The sequence below is a fragment of the Mytilus edulis genome, unplaced genomic scaffold (genome assembly GCF_963676685.1).
Source record: "Mytilus edulis unplaced genomic scaffold, xbMytEdul2.2 SCAFFOLD_1290, whole genome shotgun sequence".
Classification (NCBI taxonomy): Eukaryota; Metazoa; Mollusca; class Bivalvia; order Mytilida; family Mytilidae; genus Mytilus; species Mytilus edulis.
In genome coordinates this window covers 309-26220 of record NW_027268526.1, presented here as the reverse complement: position 1 = coordinate 26220, position 25912 = coordinate 309, and the positions used below count along the sequence as shown (strand labels likewise).

The window sequence follows — 25912 nt, the reverse complement described above, 5'->3', positions numbered from 1 at the left end:
TGTATGTACATGCAATGCGTAGATCGTATTTTAGTAAATCAGAACGAAGAATCACAATTATAATCAAAACTATGTTGTGCTTGAAGAATATGACATCAAAATGAGCTTCATGAGTCTTTAATTCGTAAGGTAATCTGCTTTAAAGAAAAAAAATCATTAATCAATTTCTTGTGAGATGAGATATTATTAGAATTCAACGTGTCAATTAGTTTTCATGTATGACATTTACCACTTAAGGTTTCTTTTGCTCACAAACAAATCATTAGTGTCAATTTAATTACCTTGCATTTGCACGTGCTAACGTATTTAAAATCCCTGTCTTTTAATTTTATAGGAGAAAATGGCAACAAAGAGATGCGCACGAAAAGTAATTCTTGCCATTAATAGACTAGCACTGGAAATACTCGACTGGGAAGGACTTAGACAACCACGAATATGGGAACTAATTACAAAAGTGTCCTTGATTCGCCGAATGGAAAATATTTTCTTGCCTACAACGAACCTTGGTGGCTTAAATCTCCTGTGTATGGAAGTTACACAATAACAGATACACCACTGAACCAAATATACGACTTCGGCACTTCAAAAACTAATCCAAAGCGGTCTGTTCTATTGCCTATGTACTCAGATTTCTGTTTATCGACATGGTTGGAAATGGCAGAACGAGATAACAAGACAACAGTAACAGATGGTGACATTATATTCCCTATTGGTAAGGAAATTATACAGATGACTAATAAATATCTGTCTGAAATATTTAAAATACCTGTCAAAGATATACCACATCCAACACATGGCGTATTGTGCATTTGGAAAAGTTATCCTTATGGCGGTGCCGACCAAGCTTTTATGCCTGGATATATTTATACAGATATTGATAAAGAGATGGTCAAACCGTCAAATAAAGATGACATTTATACTGCCTGTAATGCATTTAATGCGCGTTCATGGTCATGGTGGTCAAATTCTGCTTTACAGGCAGTAGAACTCATCATGCCGTATTTTGGGTTACAAAGAAAGGAGTAGCAACAAAAGTTACAGTTGGTAGTATAGCCGTCATGAAAAAAAAACAACGTTTGAAATAAAGATTTTTCCTTACATGCACTTATTATTTGAAGAAGAAAAGAAAAACACTTTTGGTTTACTTTCTTTTGGAGGGGGGATTCAGTACTCAGTATTCAGGATTTAAATTGGTTTTAGGAAAGGTGTAAGGTCAAGACAAGCTTGTTTAAAACTTCAGTATGTCTCATTGTAAGTATTTCAAAAGAAACAAATATATTTTTGTGTGTTTAAAGGGGTAGGTCAATTTCTACAGTCTTACAAGTAGGTAAAAAACTGTTTTAAACTCTGATCTAGAAACTAACAAGTAAATGTGAAATGAAAAATATATCATAACTTGCAGAATGAAAAAGAAAAAAATCAACCTATTTTTTTTTATTATTTCCCTTCGTAACCATTTTGGAAACATGTTTTAAAAAAGGCACATGAAAAACATTTTGCATATTTTATCTTACGTACGCTATAGTAAGTTGGTAGCCTGTTATGGAATATTGTTTCACAGATGTATTGGACATGTTCCTTATGTCGTAACAACAATTCCATTCTCTTTACACTAATGTTACCTACCGAGTTAGACTATTTACTGGGTTTGTAATAGCATGAGCAACACGACAGGTGCCACATGTGGAGCAGGATCTGCTTACCCTTTCGCACCTGAGATCACCTCCAGTTTTTGGTGGGGTTCGTGTAGCTAAGTCTTCAGTTTTCTATGTTGTGTCTTGTGTATTATTATTTGTCTGTTAGTCTTTTTCTTTTTTAGCCATTGCGTTGTCAGTTTATTTTCGATCTATTGGTGTGAATGTCCCCCTGGTATCTTTTGTCAGAGCTGACTCTGCCTTTTCAAATCAAAATAATTTGAAAATAGATAAGAAATCATATAGATATAAGAATATTTGGTATGTGTGCCAATGAGGCAACTCTCCACCAAAGTAACAATTTGTAACAGTTAACAATAATAGTTCAAGTACGATATTCAACACGGAGCCTTGACTCACAGAGAACAGCAAGCTATAAAGGGTCCAAAAAATGACTCATGTAAAACCATTCAAACTGGAAAACCAACAGTCTGATCTCTGTTAAAAATCTGAAAACGAGAACCAGATCAACAAACGACTATCGGTATGAAAATACGATAAATGAGGGCCTTGATAGGGTCTACAAAATAGAGAATATAAGACAAATCTTCAGAAAAATAGACCAAAAATTTACGAAAAGAATGCCTGTCTGTCTGTCTGTCCTGAAATAGGTATCCATTAGCCGTTGCATTTTGTCGAGATATAATTTTTGTTCTCATATATAGAGCATTTGCCTTTCAACTTTTAATAGTTATTCAACTATTAATACTTATTCAACAACTAATACTTATATTCAACTATTTATATTTGAGAAATCCGAAAGCCAAAGAATACTGATATACTTTTAAAATTGACAGTATATCCGAAACAATAGATCATCTTCCTTCATGTAGCTTCCGGCCTATAGATATAAAAAGATGTGGTACTGTTACAACTCTGCATCTTGCAAGTCACAATTTGTAAAAGAATAACCATTATAGATCAAAGTACGGTATTCGACACGGAGCTATGAATCACACCGTGCAGCACAATATAAAGGGCATAAAAAGACGAGTGTAAAACCATTCAATTAACGGGAAAACCTATGGTCTAATCTATATTACATATAATTGTTTTTAATTATGAAACTTCACAAACATAAGTGATATTAAAATGCATGTGTTTCTCTTACATTACTCGAACTAGTATTACATTAACTTTGTTTTCTGTAATATTTAAAATGTTTTACGGATAGAACTCTACTGAATGGCGACCGCGTCAAAGTTTATAACATATATAAGACTTGATAAATGATAAAAACTATTAAAGTGAAAAATTTGATTGTTTCAAAATAATCTCATCGTGTTAATCAATTTCAATTTTAGTGGTCCTGATACCGAAATTCCGGGCTTAAAAACACGACATCCCGAGGTCCCGAATTTAAATAAATTTAAATCCCGATATCCCGAAATTCGAAAAAAAGAAATCCCGGATACCGAAAGGGTCAATCCCGAAATATGGGTATTTTCTCTGAGTCGTTTATATCACTCGATACTATTTGGAAAGGGGGGGGGGCTGGACCTTTTTCGAGAGGTTTGGGGTCGGGTGTTTTTAAGCTCGGGATTTCGGGATTGATCCTTTCGGGATCCGGGAATTCTTGTTTAGAATGATAAGAATTTCGGGATCCGATGTCGGATTTACATTTCTTTAAATTCAGGACCTCGGATTTCTGGATCTGGACCCCTCCGACCCCCCCCCCTTTTCCAGGTGAAAAAAAAATCTGTATCATATACCCAAGGGCCTGTGATTTCGACCGCTATGCAAATTAGCAAAGTAGCGGGTCTATCCAGGATACCCTTAATTTTGCAATTCTGTATGCCTCTAACTTCTGCCAATTAACACAATGATTAAGGCAAACCTCCACTTATTGGGAGTAGTTTTTATCCTCCACCAAGAATATATAAAATTATACACACGGATATATCTATTATATATACAAAAAATAAAAAAAAATATATATATAAATGTATATAACTATTCTAAAGTCCTCCACCAATAAAAAGGAAAATTTATATACAACACACTGTTTCTTTAGTAGGATATAATTATTTACAGTTAAACTTTAATATGAAATTACTAGGTATATTATAAGATCTATAGGTATAAAAACATCGGATTGTGGGCGGCACCAAGGTAGGAACATTCCACTTTGCAGGCTTTCTAATAGTTCTAGTTTCAATATCTATAAAAGCTGATATCTTTTAGCATGAAGCTTGTAGCATAAGCATCTACAGTGAGGTTCCAGCAATTGATCAATGTCTGATATAAGACTCTTACAATTCCATTGTGAGCATTAATAATATGGGTTGATGAGAATAGTACGCAGATCAATTTTAGTATTAAGCTCATATTTTGCAACAAGCACACTGCACACTTCAATTATTTCATTATTAGTTAGTGTCATTCGTATATTTTCCAACTCGGTACACACAAGAAGAAAATGACTTAAGAGTGTTATCGCTTTTTCCGCATAACACGCAAGTCGGATCAGGATTATTGTTGTTGAATACGACTCTTTTGGTTTGTAGTACATAGCTACCAGTTAGGATCTTTAAACGGATTGGGATTCTTGAAATGTCTCGAATATTTGACGAGCAAGTAGTTGCGGTTGGGTGACATTTTCCTATGCGATACATTCCACCAAGGTATATTGGTGATTACTAAAGATGATGTCTGGATTAATTTTAAGTTTCTTGATGGTTTCTACCAGTTTTGAACTAGTTGGTGTAATAGTTTATCCTCTGTAGTTATTTTAATTCACAGCATCACCTTTGTTCTTAGATATTGGTGACAGAGTGCCAGTCTTCGAATAGTTTGTTATATAACAATGTTTGAAACAGGGGCGGATCCAGCCATTTAAAAAAAAAGGGGGGTCCCAACCCAGAGTAAAAAAGGGGGGTTCCCAACCCAGATAGTAAAGGGGGTTCCAACTATATGCTCCCATTCAACTTGAATGCATTGATCGTCCAAAAAAGGGGGTTCCAACCCCCGGACCCCCCCCCCCCCTTGGATCCGCCAATGTGAAAGATGCATTTATGATATTAAGAAGCATGTATTATATTTTTCCCCTCCAAATATTAAACATTTTGTTGTAATTCCAAAAATATCTGCTGATTTATTTCTATTTAATTTTTTCATTGCTTTTTCAAATTCTTGAGTTGAGACAACTTCATGGTCATACACTTCTTGGCTTATCATGGCTCAATGATTTGGGAATATTCACAGTCATTATTAGTCAATTAAGCTAAAATATTCCTGATCAAAATTTGTGGGTTCTGATTGATTGGCTAGGTTGGCAAAATGTGACTTTAATCTTCTCAGATGTTTTCGTCCCCTTTATAACAATTATTGCCTATTGATTCCTACTTCAAGTTGTAGCCGGCTCATCTGTTCTAACTCTGTTCAATTCTTTTCAACTCTATTCAATTTTATTCAATTCTGTTCGATTTTATTCTATATTATTTAATATATATAACTTTTAATTATTAACCACGAAGAGATTTATTTTCAATTTCCCACCTTTATTTCCTTTCCGAAGGGAGACAACTCATATATTTTTTATTGCGGAATTCTGACCTGTCCTTGACCCCGAGAAACAACCAAAACAATCATGTCGGCCTTGAAAGTAGGGCTGTCTGTGAGGCGGTTATTGCCATTGAACTATGCAACTGCACGACAGCTGACAAAGAGAACATTTTATCTGTATTCTCCAGAGCCTTTTCATCCGATCCATGGAAAAGAACCTGTGTGGAAATCTGCTGAAGAAGCTGTCACCGTCGTTGAATCGAGTAGGTATCTCATAGGAACTTGCCGGGTAAAAAAGAAATTCAGCGTTTGTGACGAATAAACTTTTTTTAAAACACATATGCATATATGACAACCTTTAGCAATGACAAATAATGACATGACATGACACCCGAAATGTTTACAAATGCACAAGTACACATAATTATGACGTCTGGAAAGGATATTATATATTTTTTCTTCGACGCCTTGCATCTGAGACTACTATAAGGGGGTCTCATTGGGGGGGTTCCGATCCTGGATCTCGCTTACTGTTTTGTCGGATTCCCGTATCCGCTTGCACTATGTACGTAAGCAATTCTCATTTTTTGGTCATTTCCCGGATCCCGCAAGACCTCATTTCCCGTTTTCACGACACAATAATTTGACTTTCACGTGTCACGCTTACAAAAAATTGGCAATCCCGCATCACGCTTAGACCCCAATGAGACCCACCTATAACACAGAGATTGGTCACTACCGATTTATCGTGTAGTGTGTGTCTCCACTTTTCCAGTGTTATAGTAGTCTCAGCTTGCATGAACAGAAAGCATCAGAGCAAAAATTCAAAATAGCCCTCCAAGACGTCATAATTATTTGGACTAGATTAATATAGCTAGACCATTTCTTTTTTTTTATTTTTTATTTATTTTTTCAATAGTCAGGATTTAACATCACCCTTACAGCACCACCTGACTAGGGTGTTACAGGGTTTCAAATATATAACAACAATAGACTATTGTTTTATCAAGATTTACACAAACTAAAAAATAAATATTTTGAAAATCTTTTTTTTTTTTCTCTCTCTCTTTCACACTCTCTCTCTCCTTCTTTCTCACTCTCTCTTTCTCTCTTTTTCACAATCTCTTCATATAGAAATATCTATAGATTATTTTAAAATAGAAGAAAAAAAAAAAGAGAAGGTTTACATGTGCTATGCATATATTACATGTTGTTTGCTCTGTTCCATAAATAGGTCAAAAAGATATATATATTGATATAAATTTGGTTGTTAGATTACCATTCAGGATAAATAATTAGCATAGGGGCCCAAAGTTTTTCAAGTTCAAAAACTTTGTTGTATTTTCTTGCTGTATATAACTCTAAGTTATAAAAGTTTCTCAGTCTATTTTTTAATTCAATTGCATTTGGAAGCTTTTCTTCTAGCTTGCATTTATATATGTATTTTTTGGCAAAAATTACAAGAAAATTTAAAAATAAGCTTTCTTCTACAAAACCAAGAAAAAAGTTTTTTTTTGTTAAAATCAATGTTAACATAGAAATTTTTCAGGCAAGCACAAAACAAATATAAAAAATTTGATGTCACTTGACAATCATAAAATAAATGTCCAATAGTTTCATCTTCACATCTACAAAAAGAACATAACTTTGTATCTTTGATTTTAATCTTATATAAAAATGTATTTGTAGGAATAGTCCTATGTAAAAACTTATATTGGAAATTATACAAATATGTATCTCTACAACATTTCTGAAGTATACAAAAGTATTTTTTCCAGTCTTCAATGTTAGAATGCAGCTCATCCTCCCATTTTGAAAATTTTACAACTGGAGGATGTGCACATTTTACAATAAGATTATTATATATGAATTTGATATTTTTACTGCTAGTAATTTTCTCCAAAAATTTTTCCTGCGGAGTAAAATTTTCTAAGTCAGTATCAGTGTTTTCCCTAATACACTGTTTTACCTCCATAGGGATATTTGATATTAAACTGTAATAGTGCATATAATTATTTGTCTGAACTTTTTGTTTAATCTGATCAAATGTGAAAAAATCTCTTCTTTGATGGTCAAAAATGTGACAGAGGTTTTGCACACCGGCAACTCCCCATCTGTTATATAATGAGAAATCTTCTGTTTTCACAAAATTCAAGATATCCATCGAGAGACACTCCTTGACATCAGTTTTAACATGTGGTTTAGATGAGTGTAAAGCTTGAAAAACATCTTTCCAAAAAGGATTGCTGAGTTGATTTCCAATCTCTAAAAATTTGAAGTTTTGTAAAGAAAAAGATCTTGCACCCCCAAATTTTTTCAATATCAACTTAAGAATATTTTGCCAGTCCCCATTCAAATTTGAAAAAAATCGCCTCACCCAACCGACTTTAAGATAAAAGTTGAAAGATTGTAAATGAACCATTTCAAACCTCCCTCCTTTTTATCTGCAATCAGTGTATCACGTTTGATTTTTCTGTTTTTCCATCCCATATAAAATTAAAGAATAATCTGTTGATTTCATTCAACATGGATTGACATATATTAGGTAAAGATGTAAGCAAATGAATCAATTTCGGAAGTGCAAGAGTCTTAATAACAGTAACCTTGCCAAGTAGTGTTAGCTTCCTATGCTGCCAACTTTTCAATAATTTTGAAATATCAATGATTTTTGCTCTGAAATTCAAACTGGGCATACACTCTAGATCCAAAGAGAAATTTAATCCTAAAACCTTAAAGTTTGAACAGGACCAGCTTAGATTTGTTTCAGGACATAAAACCAAGTCAGAATATCTCTTACTTCCAATCCAAACAACTTTTGTTTTAGTTGTATTTATCTTTAATCCTGAGACTTTGTGAAATTTTTCAAAACAAGAAAGGGTCTCTTTTAATGAATCTTCACTTCCATCTAGTGTAAGAAACGTATCATCTGCATACTGACTAATGAGTGGCAGATTCCCATTTATATTCACCCCTTTTATTTTTGGATTCCCTTTTAGCTGTATGGCAAGTAATTCCACCCCAATAATAAACAAATAGGGAGATAACGGGTCCCCCTGGCGACAGCCTCTTTCAAGGTTGAAAAATTGGGACATATTACCATTATTAATGACACAGCTCTTTGCATCTGCATAAAGCACATCAAACCATTTACAAAAAGAAGGACCAAAATTAAAACTAATCAAAGCCTGCTTTAAAAAATCCCATTCTATAGAATCAAAGGCTTTTTCGAAATCTACTAGTAATAACAATCCTTCTATATCATTTTTTTCTAGATAGTGCATTAAATCATATAGAAGTCTAGTGTTCTCTCCTATGAATCTCCCTTTCATAAAGCCCTTTTGTGTGTCACTAATAATGGCGAACAGTACCTTTTTAGCTCTACCAGCAAGAACTGCAGATGCAATTTTCATATCTGTGTTCATTAAGCTGATCGGTCGCCAGTTACCCATGTACCTCCTATCTTTCCCTTCCTTAGGAATACAAGTAATAATACTTTGGTATTGAAAATCTGAAAAATGGCCCAACTCATATCCAAATTGCAGAGATCTAAAGACAAATGGACCAATATCTTTCCAAAAAAATTTGAAAAAATCCACTGTAAATCCATCAGATCCTGGAGACTTTCCATTTTGCATCTGTTTTAAAGCTTCCCCACATTCCCTAAAAGATAAGTTTCCCTCACAAAGAAGTTTTTGTTCTGCACTGAGTTTTATGTCATGTTTAAAAAATTGATTGTCATCATTACTGAATGACTTAGATGTATAAAGTGTCCTATAAAACTGCTCCTGTTCAAACAATATTTTAGATTGATCAGAAATTTGATTACCTTGGTCATCAATGAGTTCAGTCATGGTTTTATTTAAGAAGGCTTTCTTTTCTAACTTACAAAAATAGTTAGTGCATCTTTCTCCATTCTCATGCCAATTTACACGAGAACGGAGAATAAGGCCCTCAACTAATGTCTGTCGTCGCTTCTCTAATTCACACTTTTTCTGATTGAGTGACGTCACATTAATTTCACTAGGGTTTAAATTTACACTGTTTTCTAAAGACTGGATTTCTAACTCCAGTCCCTTGAAAACATCTTTTTCTTCCCTTGATTTTTTAATACAGTGGGAGATAGTAAGACTACGAATCTTCATTTTTAGAACCTCTAAAAATAGCTGATCACTGCAAGATAACTGAACATGAAGAAAATCTTCGGAATCACCCCCAGAGAAATACTCAGAAACAGTGTCTCTGATGCAGTTTATAACTAAATCTCCATATGCAGGTTCTCTTAAAAGCTGAGAATTAAATTTCCAGTATCCTTTGCCCCGCTTAGCTAAGGATGCTGTAAAAGTAAATATAATGGCAGAGTGATCTGTCCTGTATCCAGGAATAATTTTTGTTGATTCCATCAATGTAAAAAGGTCCTCAGATACAAGATAATAATCAAGACGGCTCTGTTTAATGGGAGATTTCTGACGCCATGTAAATTTTCTATCACTAGGATAACAAGTCCTCCAAGGGTCTAACAGCAAAAGTGTGTCCTTAATTTCATCAATCTTTCTCCTGGAGTTGGGGTTTCTGTCATGTATTACATTATAAGTATCTTCATTCTTATCCTGCACTACATTCCAGTCACCCAAGAAGATGAAACTTGTATTCGAAAATCTCATAGTTTTCTGTAGGATATCACAGAAAAAATCTGGTTTATCTGTGTTATAACCATATAAACATACCAAAGTTAACCTTTGATCGTATAGAGTCACGTCTAATATGATGTATCGTCCATGTTGGTCTATAAGAGATTCATGAACTTCGTAATCATAACCCCCTCTGAACATGACACAAACCCCAGCACTTCTACTATCACCATGACTGAAGGATCACTGATGACCCCATTCATCCCCCCATAAAGTTTCAATATCTCTTGTACTGTGTGTCTCTTGAAAACACACAATCAAACTATTTTTTGATTTCGCCCAGTTGAAGACATCAGATCTTTTCTTAGCACTAGAGAAAAGACGGTTTTAAAGACCCCTAACATTCATTGACAAAATTTTTATATGATTATCCATTATGTTATATTGACTTGAGATACAATATTTTTGTCTATACACAAGAGCAAGCAAAACAATGTAATACAATGAAATAAACTTAAATAAACTACATTTGCACAATCATTTACACAATCATTCTCTCTCACATTTATACTGTAAAGATAACCCACATCCATATAGATGTTCTCTTTGATGTGTTGCAGCTTTTATGGCATTAAATACTACAATTCTGAAATGCATGTTATTTTCACTAACAAAAATGACCTTCTATTTTAATTGATTAAAAAAAAAAACAAAAAAAAAAACAGAAATTCTTATATACACAATGTACAAGAGATAAACAAAAAGCTTAATTTAAAGTAAATATGTTGAAACAAGGAATTGAATGCTTGTCAAAAGATAATAATTGAAAGGTCATTATTAATCATAAATTTCACATTGAAAAAACGTTAAAATGAAAATTTTAAGTCTAACCCCCCCCCCCCCCCCCCCCCCCCCCTCAAAAAAAAAAAGCTAGACCATTTCTTGAATCATGTTGTTCACCTGAAAATAACGTCAATTTGGCGCCTTTAAGATGTCATTTTCAACTAAAAAGGCATACCTGGATCACTGCTCTATTAAAGTTTCAAACACTGTTAGAATCGCCATTTAGTAGGGCAGTTAAAAAATTATTTATGTTCCTTAAGTACCTTCTCTTAATTCACATTCCACATGAAGGATGGCGACCAACTTATTAAACCTGGGAACAGTATATAGTTAATATATATGTTCCTGATTAAACCAAGAGATCCAAATTTTATTGTGAAGTTGAAATCATCCCTTTGTAAATTTTACGGATGCAATCACAAGTTGGTTGACTTATTATTTACTAAATTTCCGTTTCACAGATATGTTCCTAATGTCGTAACTACAATAATGTTCCCTAAAATTCCATGAATGTGACCTACCAATTCGGACTATTTGCCGGGTTTGTAATATCATGAGCAGCACCACAGGTGCCACATGCAAATCTGATACTTTTGCATTAGAAAAGCATTGCAATAATTTCTTAATTAACAATTTTTTCTTCTTCTTTAGAACAGAGAGTTTATGTACAAGGAGGTGCTGCTTCGCCATTGAAACTGATACAAAGTTTAGCAGATTTCGGAATTAAAAACCAACTTCGAGGTATAGAGGTGATACATGCACCAACACAGTTAGATTGTGTGTTCAGTGACCAAAAATATGAAGGTAATCAGGGTGCTTTGTATTTGTGTTTTAATATTAAAAAAGAAGATGTGGTATGAATGCTAATGAGACAACTTTCCGCCAAAGTTCGAATGTTTCAGTTACTGTAAGCAAGTATAGACAAACGTAAGTCCTTTAATGATTAAAAAAAAAAGCCAATGCCACTTAGTTGGCTTTAAGGTGGTACCCAACACTTTCACTAAAATTTATTTGGCTTGTTTAATTTTCATAAAATTTTGTCAAAATAATTACTTTGAGCCTTTAACAAAAATATAAAAATATCAAAAATTTGGAACCAACCGTTTTGTCAGAAAAATTACACTGGTTATATAGCAGTTTGACAAAAATCAATTTTGATCATTGGAAAGCTTAATATTCCTTTTACAACACAACGTAATTAAAACGTTTAGCTGACTTTACAGAGTTATCTCCCTGTAGTGTTAGGTACCACCTTAAAATGTTAAAAGGCCATGCCATAATAAATGTGAGGCAGTTCATTTTAGAAATTATTTTACATACTTTTAAAAGTTCTATGGTTTAACATTTGATATATCTCATGTATCTATACTATTAAATGAAAAGACCTCATTTTGTGTGTCGCTTCACTTCCTTTCACAATAAATTAATCATCATGCCTTAGTGTTTTATATATAGGTTCCATGCATAGTCGCATTTGTCATCCTAGCTTATGACTATTCTGTTTGGGTTATTTTGGGAGGAAAACGAAAATAAAGATGTCAGGATATTTTTTCCTTCATTGGATGGACTTTTTTAAAAGTCAAAGACAAGACTTCCGTTAAGACAGTAAATAAAAATTAAAAAAACTGCCACCTGCGCTTTCTCAATATTTTTACAGTGTTGTACTACTTTTGGGACAAATTATATCAAATGATTACTAAGTCACATGTAAGTTTGAAATTCAAAGAACTGTATCTTTTTTATGCATTCTCTCTAGGTTTCAATTGGCATGAATACATGAAGTTACCATGGACTAAGTCTTGACAACGCCTTTTGTTGTATGAAGTCAGAGGAAATACAGCCTTTGCATCACATGTGAAATTATCATGGTATTTCATGAGTATTCTTACCAGTGTACTTATTCCAAATATTGTCCTTTTCAGGAATATTTAGGACCAATTCATTCTACATTTCTGATCCAAAAGTTCGACAAGCAGTACATGAAGGAAGAGGGGATTTTGTGCCTATATTTTTGAGCGAGATTCCATTGCTATTCCGTCGAGGGCTGTTTAATCTTGATGTTGCCTTGATATCCCTTAGCCCACCTGATAAACATGGTTTCTGTTCCCTGGGAACCAATGTTGACTGTACCAGATCTGCTGTTCAGAATGCTAAATACATTATAGGTAAGTGAGCATCAGGGCCCTTTATAGCTTGCTGTTCTGTGTAAGCAAATACTCCGTGTTGAAGACCGTACTTTGACCTATAATGGTTTACTTTTACAAATTGTGACTTGGATGGAGAGTTGGCACATGCACTCATACCAAATCTTCTTATATCTATTGTTGACAATGGGAAACTTCTGATTTCATAGAACAACAAGGAATTTCAATAAGAATTTTACGCACATAGTATTAAGGTATAATTTCACACAAAGTTTGAATAATATACCATTGATATTCAATTATGCAAACAGATTAGCAAAATATGAGTTCCGAAAATTTATCCAATTATTGTAAATTCTGAAATCATTACAAGATATATATTAGTGCAAATAATTCGATTGCTTGCGTAACACAATATTAAAAAAAACATTCATTCTATCATCTGATATGTTATATTTAAATTACAATTATAAATGCTTTGAATAGTACATGTTTCTAAGTTACAGCACTTCAGGACTAATTGGAAAAAAAATAGGATTATGCAAAATAAAGATAGGATTATGCAAAATAAAGATAGGATTATGCAAAATAAAGATAGGATTATGCAAAATAATCTTTATTTCAGACATTGAAGGGTTTTATATCATGTATCCATACACAACACAAACAACTATGTTAAATCAACAAGTTTTTTTCTAATTAAATGTCTAGAATTTTAATTATTATGGTAATATGTGTAACTTTTAAATCAATTTCAACAAATAGTGACAGAATAAATATTTTTCTGTCTATACCAATAATGGATGCTTAAAGAGGGGGAGAAAATACATGTACCAGAGAGACATTCAAACTCATAGATAAAAAATTAATTGACATGGCAGACAAAAAACAGTACACAAACCACACAATAGAAAACTAAAGACTAAGCAACACGAACTGCCACAAAAAACTGGGGGCGATCTCAGGTGTGTCGGAAGGGTAAGCAAATTCTGCTCCTCATGTGGCACCCGTTGTGTTGCTCATGTTATTACAAACCTGGTAAATAGTCTAACATCCCGCTTACTGTTTTATCAGATTCCCGTATCCCACTTACACTATGTACGTAAGCAATTCTCATTTTTTTGTCATTTCCCGGGTCCGCTAGACCTCATTTCCCGTTTTCATGACACAATAATTTTACTTTCATGTGTCACGCTTAGACCCCAATGAGACCCACCTGACACACATTAATCCTATCCATCTACTGTGGATTCATTTTTATTCGTGGTATACCAATTTTCGTGGGTTTCGTGGGTCACAGCGAACCACGAATTTAAGAATTCAACGAAGAATAATTCCAATAAATGTGTATGGAGTCGGATGTTTATTTCCAGTTATGTTATGCAATTCTAGTATAGTGTTGACTAGCGATAAACATTGTAACATAACACATGTTATTTATTGAAAGAAGATACAAGTAGTTTAATTAAATCTATAATTAATATATCGAATATCAGTGATAATTTACTTTTTAAAATTGATTAAAACTGTTCATGGAAAATAACTGCAAGTTGTTAATTACTGTGTCATAGTTTGGTTTACTAGTGATTGAAAATCAATAGGATTAAGTTCGGGGATATTGCCCGTAGGTAATATTGTTTATGACAGGAACATTTATTTTCACACCTTTTACTTATATGACTGTTTATTATATCGTGATTAGGGAAATGAGCTTTCAATCATTAAGTTTTGATTGCCTTATAGAATTCCGACAAGCATTTATAAATTGTAAAACAAACAAATAATTAGTTGTCTTTGTCCATTATTGTAATAGAAATTTTCAATGAACACTTTAACCTAAAATGACCAAGTGAGGATTTTGACAATTCAAAACTTTTTCAATGAATTTCTTCTTTTTTGTTTGTTTTATTATTGATTAAACCAAGGAGGTTATAGGATCTCCTAAATCAAAAACAAATCAATGAATTATGTATCTGAATTTTTTTTTTGTTATCAGCAATCCACAAATTTACGTATACCACGAATCGTCTTTTTTTCACTATCCACGAAAATTGATACCCACGAAAATAAATGAATCCACAGTATTTCTTTCATTTGTTTTATAAATAACAGGAATGGTAAATAAGAATATGCCAAGAACATTTGGGGATGGTATAATCCACAGTTCTCATGTAGATGTGATGGTACAAAATGATGAATTGTTACCAGAGTTTACAGGGATGAAACTTACACCAGAAATTCACGAAATAGCCAGATTAATTGCCGATGATCTAGTTCAAGATGGTGCAACTATCCAAACAGGTATTTATACATAGTTTGATATTATAATTTAGATTGCTTTTTACAGGGGTGAATTTTAATTAGAATAAATAGTCATCTTGGAATGCAATTGATCATTTCAGATTTTTTTAATTGACATAAACTGCTTTTGTGAAAAAAATAGTTGTAAGCAAGACTTTTAAATTCAACTGAAGACACTTAAAAATTTATATATTACTTTTTTGCGAAAGATGTAGAAAAACTATTTATTTAATCTTAACCAGGGGAGATAACTCATAATTTAAAATTTATTATTATTTTTTTTTAATTTTATTAAGTAAAGGGAACAACTTTGTTGAACCCCCTACCCTGTCCTGAAGATTTGAAGTAAAACTCATCATCTTCATTCGGCTAAAAAAAAAAAGATGATTATATACCTTTTCTCTTGTCTAATTCTACTTTCCTTTACTTAAAGTTGGACAAGTACTTATTGGTATATCTTCTTTGGCAAACCACAGTTTTAATTGAATAGTTTTGACTGGATTCATTATTTTTCTTGAGATACCAATTTTGGTTAATTTAACGTTTATAGATGAACCATAAATTTAAATATTTAACAATGTACAAATTTACTATTTAGGCTTGTAAGAAGAAATTGGCAAAACCACAAAATTAAATAAATGAGAAAATATAATGTTTCATGACTGTATCAACCAAAATAATGAATCCAAAATTACCAGAATTAATCCTAGAAGTAAAAATCCAAGATGAAAAGGTATTTGTGAACCAAAATAAATTTAAGACAGCAACTGTAATAACTCCATGATTGTATGCATATTTTTTATTTAATTTTTTAGGTATTGGATCCCTGCCAAATGCTGTATTTGATAAATTAAGTCATCACAAAAATTTAGGTATCCATACTGAAATGTTTAGTGATGGTGTCATTGATCTTGTTGAGAAAGGGGCAATAACCAACGCTAATAAAACTATACAAACAGGAAAAATTGTCAGTGCATTCGCACTAGGAACAAAAAGATTGTATGATTTCCTAGACGATAATTCTTTTGTAGGTAAGTTCTTTTGTAGTAGAAGTAATGATATTGAGTTTTTAGAAACTTGACTCTGTTGCAACACTGTGATTGGGTTGTTTGAATATGTATACATTTATGATAATTTTATACAATGCATACTACAATAACAGTTGTGACATTTAGAAGAGTTTGTAAACCTATATTAATTCTACTTCAAGTAGAAGTGTACATTTTACTAGAAATATTTTTAGTTGGTATTGCAATATTTTAAGAAAGATTTGATAAGAAATACTTGTTTTTATGTTTTACATTTTTGCATATATATGATATGGGTCCAATTTTTGAGAAAAAGACAGAAGAAAACATGATGTGGAACTGATTTTGTTGCAAAACTGATTTTTAGCTCACCTGGCCCGAAGGGCCAAGTGAGCTTTTCTCATCACTTGGCGTCTGTCGTCCGTCTCCGTCGTCCGTCGTCGTCGTCCGATGTCATCCGTCGTCGTTGTTAACTTTTTACATTTTAAACTTCTTCTAGAGAACCACTGAATGGAATAAAATCAAACATGGCTTGAATGTTCCTCATGAGGTGCTGACCAAGTGTTGTTACTTTGTAGCCGATCCATCATCCAAGATGGCCGCCAGTGGGGGACTTAGTTTAACATTGGACCCTATGGGAAATGCATACAAATGACTTCTTTTAGAGAACCACTGAATGGAATGAAACCAAACATGACATGAATGTTCCTTATACAGTACTAGTGCTGACTAAGTGTTGTTACTTTGTAGCTGATCCATCATCCAAGATGGCCTCCAGCGGGGGACTTAGTTTAAGATAGGACCCTATGGGAAATGCATACAAATGACTTCTTTTAGAGAACCACTGAATGGAATGAAACCAAACATGGCATAAATGTTCCTTATAAGGTGCTGACCAAGTGTTGTTACTTTGTAGCTGATTCCATCATCCAAGATGGCCGCCAGCGGGGGACTTAGTTTAACATTGGACCCTACGGGAAATGCATACAAATGACTTCTTTTAGAGAACCACTGAATGGAATAAAACCAAACATGGCATGAATGTTCCTTATAAGGTGCTGACCAAGTGTTGTTACTTTGTAGCCAATCCATCATTCAAGATGGCCGCCAGTGGGGGACTAAGTTTAACATAGGACCCTATGGGAAATGCATACAAATGACTTCTTTTAGAGAACCACTGAATGGAATAAAACCAAACATGGCATGAATGTTCCCTATCAGGTGCTGACCAAGTCTTGTTACTAAGTAGCTGATCCATCATCCAAGATGGCCGCCAGCGAGGAACTTAGTTTAACATAGAACCCTATGGGAAATGCATACGAATGATATAAAAAAAGAAGATGTGGTATGATTACCAATGAGATAACTATCCACAAAGGGCCAAAATGACACAGACATTAACAACTATAGGTCACCGTACTGCCTTCAACAATGAGCAAAGCCCATACCGCATAGTGAGCTATAAAAGGCCCCGATAAGACAATGTAAAACAATTCAAACGAGAAAACTAACGGCCTTATTTATGTAAAAAAATGAACGAAAAACAAATATGTAACACATAAATAAACGACAACCACTGAATTACAGGCTCCTGACTTGGGACAGGCACATACATAAATAATGTGGCGGCGTTAAACATGTTAACGGGATCCCAACCCTCCCCCTAACCTGGGACAGTGGTATAACAGTACAACATAAGAATTAACTATAAAAATCAGTTGAAAAAGGCTTAACTCATCAGATGGACAAAAATACAAGTGGACTTCTTTTAGAGAACCACTGAATGGAATGAAACCAAACATGGCATGAATGTTCCTTATAAGGTGCTGACCAAGTGTTGTTACTTTGTAGCCGATTCCATCATCCAAGATGGCCGCAAGTGGGGGACCTAGTTTAACATTTTACCGTATGGGAAATGCATACAAATGACTTCTTTTAGAGAATCACTGAATGGAATGAAACCAAACATGGCATGAACTTACCTTATAAGGTGCTGACCAAGTGTTGTTACTTTGTAGCCAATCCATCATCCAAGATGACTTCTTTTAGAGAACCACAGAATGGAATAAAACTGAACATGGCATAAATGTTCCTTATAACATGCTGACAAGTGTTGTTACTTTGTAGCCAATCCATCAACCAAGGTGGCGTCTAGCAGGGGACTTGATTTAACATAGGACCCTATGGGAGATATTCTTTTAGAGAACCACTGAATTGAATGAAACCAAAAATAGCATAAATGTTCCTTTCTTAATAAGGTGCTGGTCAAGTGTTGTTACTTTGTAGCCAAATTTTTCTTTTTATATGATTTCAAAAACCCAAGTAGAATCAGGTGAGCGATACAGGCTCTTGAGAGCCTCTAGTTATGTTTTCTGATAAATCTTGAATGAACAATTTTTACAATGAATGTCAATGAAAACAAACAATTATCATTTGAATCTTAAGAGGTCTTTGAAGTATACCATGAGGAAGTCAACAAAAACATCTCAAGATATACCCATGAATAAAATAGAAAGATATAATACAGATTTCAAAAGAAAATAGTTTTATGAAGGGAAAATAGGATAACAAAATAATGCAAATTTTCTAGAAATCTTACACTTAAGGTAGATACATGGTATACTATCATCTTGGATTGTACAATCACAGTGAAAAATCAGTCAAGTTATTTTTATAAATCTGCAAATTTGGAGACAGATTTGCAATTTGAAGGATAGACTGTTAAATAATATTAAAAACTTGGTAATTTACTGTATAATACAAAATATTTAAACAAATATCATTTGTTTTGCTTTTAGAATATTTTTTTTCAAATGAGCCATTTAAGGGAATAGTAAAAAAATTATACTGGACTGACATTCCCATGGCTACTTAATCATGTTAAAAAATGTGGATAATGAGTTCTTATAATAAATTGACTTTGTTTCTGTTTCAGCTCTGTGTGATTGTAGTTTTACAAACAATATATCACTAATCTGTCAGAATCCCAGAGTTACAGCCATTAATACATGTCTGGAAATAGACCTCACTGGCCAAGTGTGTGCAGATTCCATTGGTTCTATGATATATACAGGTAAATTTTCTAAAACAAGTCAGGTGGTACTTGTGAAATAGGACAGAGCTCTGCATTTTTTTCATGTTAATCAGACATTATTAATTTGCCGGAAAACATTTGCTGTAAAACTTGGCAGTCTCCCTCTTCAGGGTAATGCTTAAGTGGGAATGTTGTGAATAAAACTGAAGTATACTGGATTCTCAAGTATATTGATTTTTTATATAATTATATAAATTTTCTTTTTATTGATATTCTTACTGTTATTGAGAACTTGGTTTGCTTAAAAAATAAAACTTAACAAACCAACTATGGCAAATTCAATAAAAAATTTAATAAAGGAAGAGTATAGAACAGTTGATGAAAAAACACTAAAAGAGTGGCAAAATTAATAGACAGTAAAAAATGTATATGAATCGTCCAGAAGTTATTTTTATTTGCTTGAAATTTGCTGAGAATACAATTTTACAGGTAAGAAGGTGTCTATAAATAGGTCTGACAGGCTAACATAGATATAAGAAGATGTGGTATGAGTGCCAATGAGACAACTCTCCATCCAAGTCACAATTTGTAAAAGTAAACAATTATAGGTCAAAGTATGGTCTTCAAAACAGAGCCATGACTCACACCAAACAGCAAGCTATAAAGGGCCCCAAAAATGACTAGTGTAAAACCATTCAAACAGGAAAACAAACTGTCTAATCTATATAATAAACAAGAAACACTTATGAACCACAACAACAAAGGCTAACCACTGAACATCAGGTTCTTGACAGGACAGGTGTAAACAAATGTAGGTTTTAAATGTTTAATAGGTGCCTGACCTGAAATAATAGTGAAACATTACAACACAGAAAGACACACTATAAAATATCAATTGAAATGGCTGAACTCAATCAGAAGACAAATAAACAAAAACAAGAGAGTATTTAATTACTGAACTAATAAATTTGATCTATGTGTAATGGGTCATTCCATAAATGTGTTTGTAGACCCTATTTTATAGATTTTTTATACTTTTGATTTACCTTGTTTGAGGTACATACATGATTTATTTTACCTGCAGGATTTGGAGGTCAGGTAGATTTTATTAGAGGAGCTGCCTTGAGTTTGGACGGGGAAGGTGTACCTGTTGTAGCATGTCCCTCTACAGCTACCAGGGGAGATAATATAACTTCAAGAATTGTTCCTTCACTTAAACCTGGTAAGGATTAAACAATAATATAATAATAACTAATTTAGTTGGTGTAAGGAGTTTCGAGTAGGTAGCTGGGGTAGCTTGGTAGTTGAAGGTTTTGATATCATAATCTTTCTTAATACTTCTCTAAAAATACAACTATACAAGTATATACATTCAGGCATTCAATCCCCTTAATTATGAAGCATGTTAAGAAATTTATCACTGAAAGTAAATATATACTTAGATATTCAAGTTACCAAATGGTGCATATTTGTATAACCATACTTCTAATACGTTCAGGTATTTCACATCCAATTTTTTATGGTAATATTCTTTATAAAGCACAAAGGTGTCAGTATTCACCTCAGAAACTTACAAAACCTTTGAATAGACTTATTAAGAAGGGATATAATTACGATACTGTTGTCAAGTCATTAAAGATTGCATATTTTGGCGTTAATATTGAGTCACTGATAAGGTCTTTGCATTGGAACTAAACACATTTATTCTAAAAAACAGTTGTTGGCATGACACGGGTTATGTTCTTCTCATATATGTTATGATGGTATGATACTAAACCCCTAACGGGAAGGATTGTGCCTGATGTTCATATGATGAAATCATAATCTTTCAGTCAGTTTAATTGAAGTCTGGAGCTGGCATGTCAGTTAACTGCTAGTAGTCTGTTGTTATTTATGTATTATTGTCATTTTGTTTATTTTCTTTGGTTACATCTTCTGACATCAGACTCAGATTTCTCTTGAACTGAATTTTAATGTGCGTATTGTTATGCGTTTACTTAACTACATTGGTTAGAGGTATAGGGGGAGGGTTGAGATCTCACAAACATGTTTAACCCCGCCGCATTTTGCGCCTGTCCCAAGTCAGGAGCCTCTGGCCTTTGTTAGTCTTGTATTATTTTAATTTTAGTTTCTTGTGTACAATTTGGAAATTAGTATGGCGTTCATTATCACTGGACTAGTATATATTTGTTTAGGGGCCAGCTGAAGGACGCCTCCGGGTGCAGGAATTTCTCGCTACATTGAAGACCTGTTGGTGACCCTCTGCTGTTGTTTTTTATTTGGTCGGGTTGTTGTCTCTTTGACACATTCCCCATTTCTATTCTCAATTTTATTTGTCTGGAAGATGACTTTAATTTTACATAGTGCATGCATCAAGTATTTGTGCTAAATATATCAACAAGTCATTATTAAAGTAATATTTGAGATAGTGGTATCTTCCTTTGCGACTGTCAATTATATATTAATTTTAATTGTACCAATTATATTGCTTTTTATTCACCCTGTTATTTGAGAATTTGTAGTATGTTATTTTTTATTATTTTACAGGGGCTGGTGTGGTAACCACTAGAGCACATGTTCATTACATCGTAACAGAATACGGAATATGCAACCTTTTCGGTAAAAATCTACGACAAAGAGCTTATGAACTGATCAAATTAGCACATCCAAACTATAGAGAAGGGTTAGAAAAGGCAGCGTTTGAGAGGCTGAAATGCATGCCATCTCCGTAAATCTGTTTTTGTACGATTGTATCAAAATGGCTGATGGAGGATGTAAAAGGGTGAATGAGTTGTTGATCGATAAGGCCAAAGAAAATACATTTCTGTTTCCTGTCTCCCTACCTAGTATTTTATTTTTTATGGCTACCAAAATGGATAGGCACTGTTTAACTAAAGAGTATTTCCATATTATTATCTTTATAAAATATTAATCAGAATAATGAACTTTAGTTACCTACCTATCCTTTTTTTCCTTGAGTCAGGAATCGAGTATATATTTGTCTGGCCTGAGTGAAGAAACCCTCAGAATATTATGTCTATAAACGCGACAAAAATATGTTTGTTTGTTAGATTTGTGTTTAATTATAAGTATACTTGTACTCAGTGTGAATATTTTCAGGTATTGTATTCTGCGTTTCAAGTCACTAAAACCTACACTGTACATGCTGTATGACAGATTAATTTCGTTTGAATACAAACCTCATTGCCACATGCAAAGTTAAAGAGCATTTAATAAAAAACAACACCCATCCCCTCCCAAGATTCTGCCTAATTTGACTAAAGCATACTTGTCTTCCGAAGACTCATCAGAGGTGCTTGAATAAAAAAATCAGCAAAAAAAGCTAATTTTTTTTGGTTTTCTGTCATAAGTCTGAAAAACTGTGTCAGTTAAGCAACAGTTACGCAACTAGCTCTAAAAAAGTATACAGTTAAGCATGTTAAGATTAAACATCGAGACATTGCTGCAGCAATAGTGAAAGTTGGGATAACACTTGTGCCATATACATTTAGTTTTAAGTATTCCATGAAATGTGTATGAAATAACAAAACTTGTATAGTCAAGCTTTGATTTGTTCATGTCAGACTGAATATAATGATAAATTTGAACCACTGAAAGAAATATTATGGTCTTGAGTTGAGTGGCTTAAAGAATTGATGACTTATTTTATAATATAATATATATAGTACTAAAAGTGAACTGAAATTTACCAAAAATGTATGCTATTGTTTCTTTTTTGTAAATAAATATTAAAGTTAAAACATCGAAACAGGTTTTAAATGTTAAAGCAGTAAAGAATTAGAATACAGAAATATTTTTATAATGGTTTCAAGAATAAGAATTTTACTTTTGTTGTTCGAAAAGTATTAGATTATTTAAATTATAAAACTGCTGATTAAAATCAGGAATAACATTTTTGGAATTTTACACATATTTTGATGTGCTATTGATAAGCTAAATAACATCGAAATATAGTTAAAAAATATGACAAACATGTAAATATTTCAGCATGTTATCATAATGTTCTTGCTTCAACCAGTGAGGGATTATTTTATTCATATTTATCATATGACAATATTTTCATTGTGGGAAAGCACTGATTTTTAGTTTGATTAACACTTGGTTATTATATCAAACTAGCTCAGGCCAAATAAAAATATATGTGTGGTTCCAGTTACATACTTTTAAAAAATAGGGTCGGTAGGTCGGCAAATTTTTAATTTTTTTTTAAAATTTTTTTTTTTGAATGTCAAAATCCGGAAAAAAAATCGTGTGTTTACCGAAATTGTTTCCGGTATTATACACGCCCCAACCGGAAGTCCACCATTTTTACATGTGTTTGGTTGTAAAATAAACAGTCATGAGGGCCCTCATGGGGTTTTTGATTATGTGATTACTTGGCCGTTTTTTTAATGATTATTTGATTATTAAGCCAAATATTTCATGATTATTTGATTACCTAGGACTGTATTTTTAGTTTATGATTATTTGATTACTAAAGATAAGCAAATATTTAATGATTATGTGATTATATTGGCAAAAAAATGGTGATTATGTGATTACTAGGACCCCCCCATGAGGGGCCTCAGTCATGATACGTTTTTAGTTAATTTTGTTGCATTCTGTTATGAATTGTTGCATTTTAGCCATAACAGATACTTGTGATGGAAATTCAGATGACAGAAATCTATGAATTTAATTATTTTAATTCACAATCCTCAAAATTTGATCGTTTGAAAATTTATTTTTCAGAAATGAAAAAAAAAGTTCTAGGGTCAGGGGGTTTTAACTAGGGTCGGTCGGGTTACTGGAACCACACATATATTTTTATTTGGCCTCAGTTGTATTCAAACAAGTAAGATTTCTTCAATTTGCGGTCCCCAGAGTTCGCGAAATCTTTTTTCCCCTGGTGGTCCTTGAAGAAAATCTGCTGGTCCTCACTATTAATCTATTGAAAAATACTAAAATTGTGTCAGTCCTATGCAAAATTTTGGTGGTGAAATCCTGAGGACTGACACTTTTCACAAACTCTGTGACCCTACCCTGGCCTTGACTTTATGAAAATCAAAATGTTTTATTTCAGCATAAAATAATCGTGTTATATTGTATATATCATCGCATAAGCTGATGGTAATTTTTATTACACTGGGCAACATAAAAACCAATATATGTACATTAGAATTATTATATAAGTTTTTGGGGAAAGACGGCCTCAAGCCGTCAATCCCCTATGGGGTTGACCAGAGTGACATTCCCTCACATCATTCATTTTGTTTTTATAGTATGGAAAACCCCCCAACAAATCTTACTTAGATTGAAGAGAAAGAGACCCAGAAATGAATAGTTTGACTTTAAACACTTTTTTACACATTTCCCTTCTGTTTCTAACGAAATTATCGTATCTTGAGCTCTCCATTACACTATTTACGTTTCTTTTACAATCCGGAAAAATCAGTATGACGAGATATTCTAAATATTTCCAACCTACATTGTATTTTATAGTGACGTCATTCTTGGAATGCCACCAGAAGCAGGGATATTCTTCAGTGGTTATTTAAATCATTCCCAGAGATCGTGCACTAATTACAAATTGGTATTTGCTAAATCTAAACATAATATTGTTTGCTGTAGATGATTCAAACATCAACATGCAATACTTTAATTTGTAGGTCAGCAACTTTCAAAGTAAACAAAGATCGTGGGGTTACATGAGATAGGGGAGAGAAACGATTTTATTGATTTTTTCTGTCAAAATTCTGTTTTGAGAATCTTCCTCCAATTCAGGAGCACCTCAACTGATGAGTAATTATCCACTAAAATAAAAGTTAATGTATTTAAACACTTGAAATGTGACATTTCATTGGATTAGTAGTCTTCCATTAAAGCTAAATTTTTGTGTACCAACAATCATATTGTTTTTTATTAGTGCCTGTTTCCCTGTGATAGGAGTTGTAACTGGGAACTTTATCAATGGAAATTTAAAACTGAATAGATTTTTCAGTCCACACTTTCTAAGAAAAAAAGAAAAAATCCAAGAGTACTGTCACAAAAAATGGAAAATGGCCCTAGCCTGCAGTTCAGTGGTAAAACAATCAAGATTTCAAAAAATACTGTAGTTGTTGTGAAAAGACAGAATTCAGTTGAATTTTAGATAATTAACTATCAACTTTAATCAAATGTTTAGATTTAGAAGATGCAGATCTCTTCCATTGGTACAAATTGAATCCTAAACTAAGGAAATGAAATTACATAAACAACAATTGATTTCAATATTGTCAACCTTTCTGCATGTTCTAGCTGTTCTCTTTTATCATTCTTTATATGAAGACTATCAAAAGATACACCCCCCCTTTCCAAAAAAAATAATTAAATAGAAACAAGGGCCGTCTTTCCCCTCAGAGCTATTCAGCTCTTTGATTACTGTTTATTTACTTGGGTATTAGCAAACTAAAAAAATGTATGATATGATTGTCTTTATCTGATGTAGGACAATGAAAGAGATATGTTAGATGTGTGATGTTTTTCTACATTTGTTTTCTATGGTTAATTTGGTGCATATGTTAACATTAATATGAATTTTAATATGTATATAAATATAGATTAATCAGATTTACCTGTCTTACAGTAATTCGAAAATGTATAATTTATTTGATTCCAAATAGAAAGCATATATATATTATATATATACGAGTCTAAATTGAAAACTACGTTCAAACCTATGATTGCGTTGGATAAA

General features: G+C 33.0%; 2 protein-coding genes across 2 annotated transcripts; both read left to right on the top strand.

Annotated features, from left to right (window-relative positions):
* Positions 1-435: 435 nt before the first annotated feature.
* Positions 436-1026, top strand: LOC139507637 (L-amino-acid oxidase-like). The gene has a single exon (XM_071295831.1). It carries the CDS (start codon positions 436-438, stop codon positions 1024-1026), a length of 591 nt encoding a protein of 196 aa, XP_071151932.1.
* Positions 1027-5259: 4233 nt separating this feature from the next.
* Positions 5260-22188, top strand: LOC139507636 (succinyl-CoA:acetate/propanoyl-CoA:succinate CoA transferase-like). The gene is made up of 8 exons (XM_071295830.1): positions 5260-5461; positions 11321-11473; positions 12592-12834; positions 14926-15114; positions 15930-16145; positions 19078-19215; positions 20261-20398; positions 21724-22188. Exons 1-8 carry the CDS (start codon positions 5284-5286, stop codon positions 21906-21908), a joined length of 1440 nt encoding a protein of 479 aa, XP_071151931.1. The 5' UTR covers positions 5260-5283; the 3' UTR covers positions 21909-22188.
* The last annotated feature ends 3724 nt before the right edge of the window (positions 22189-25912 follow it).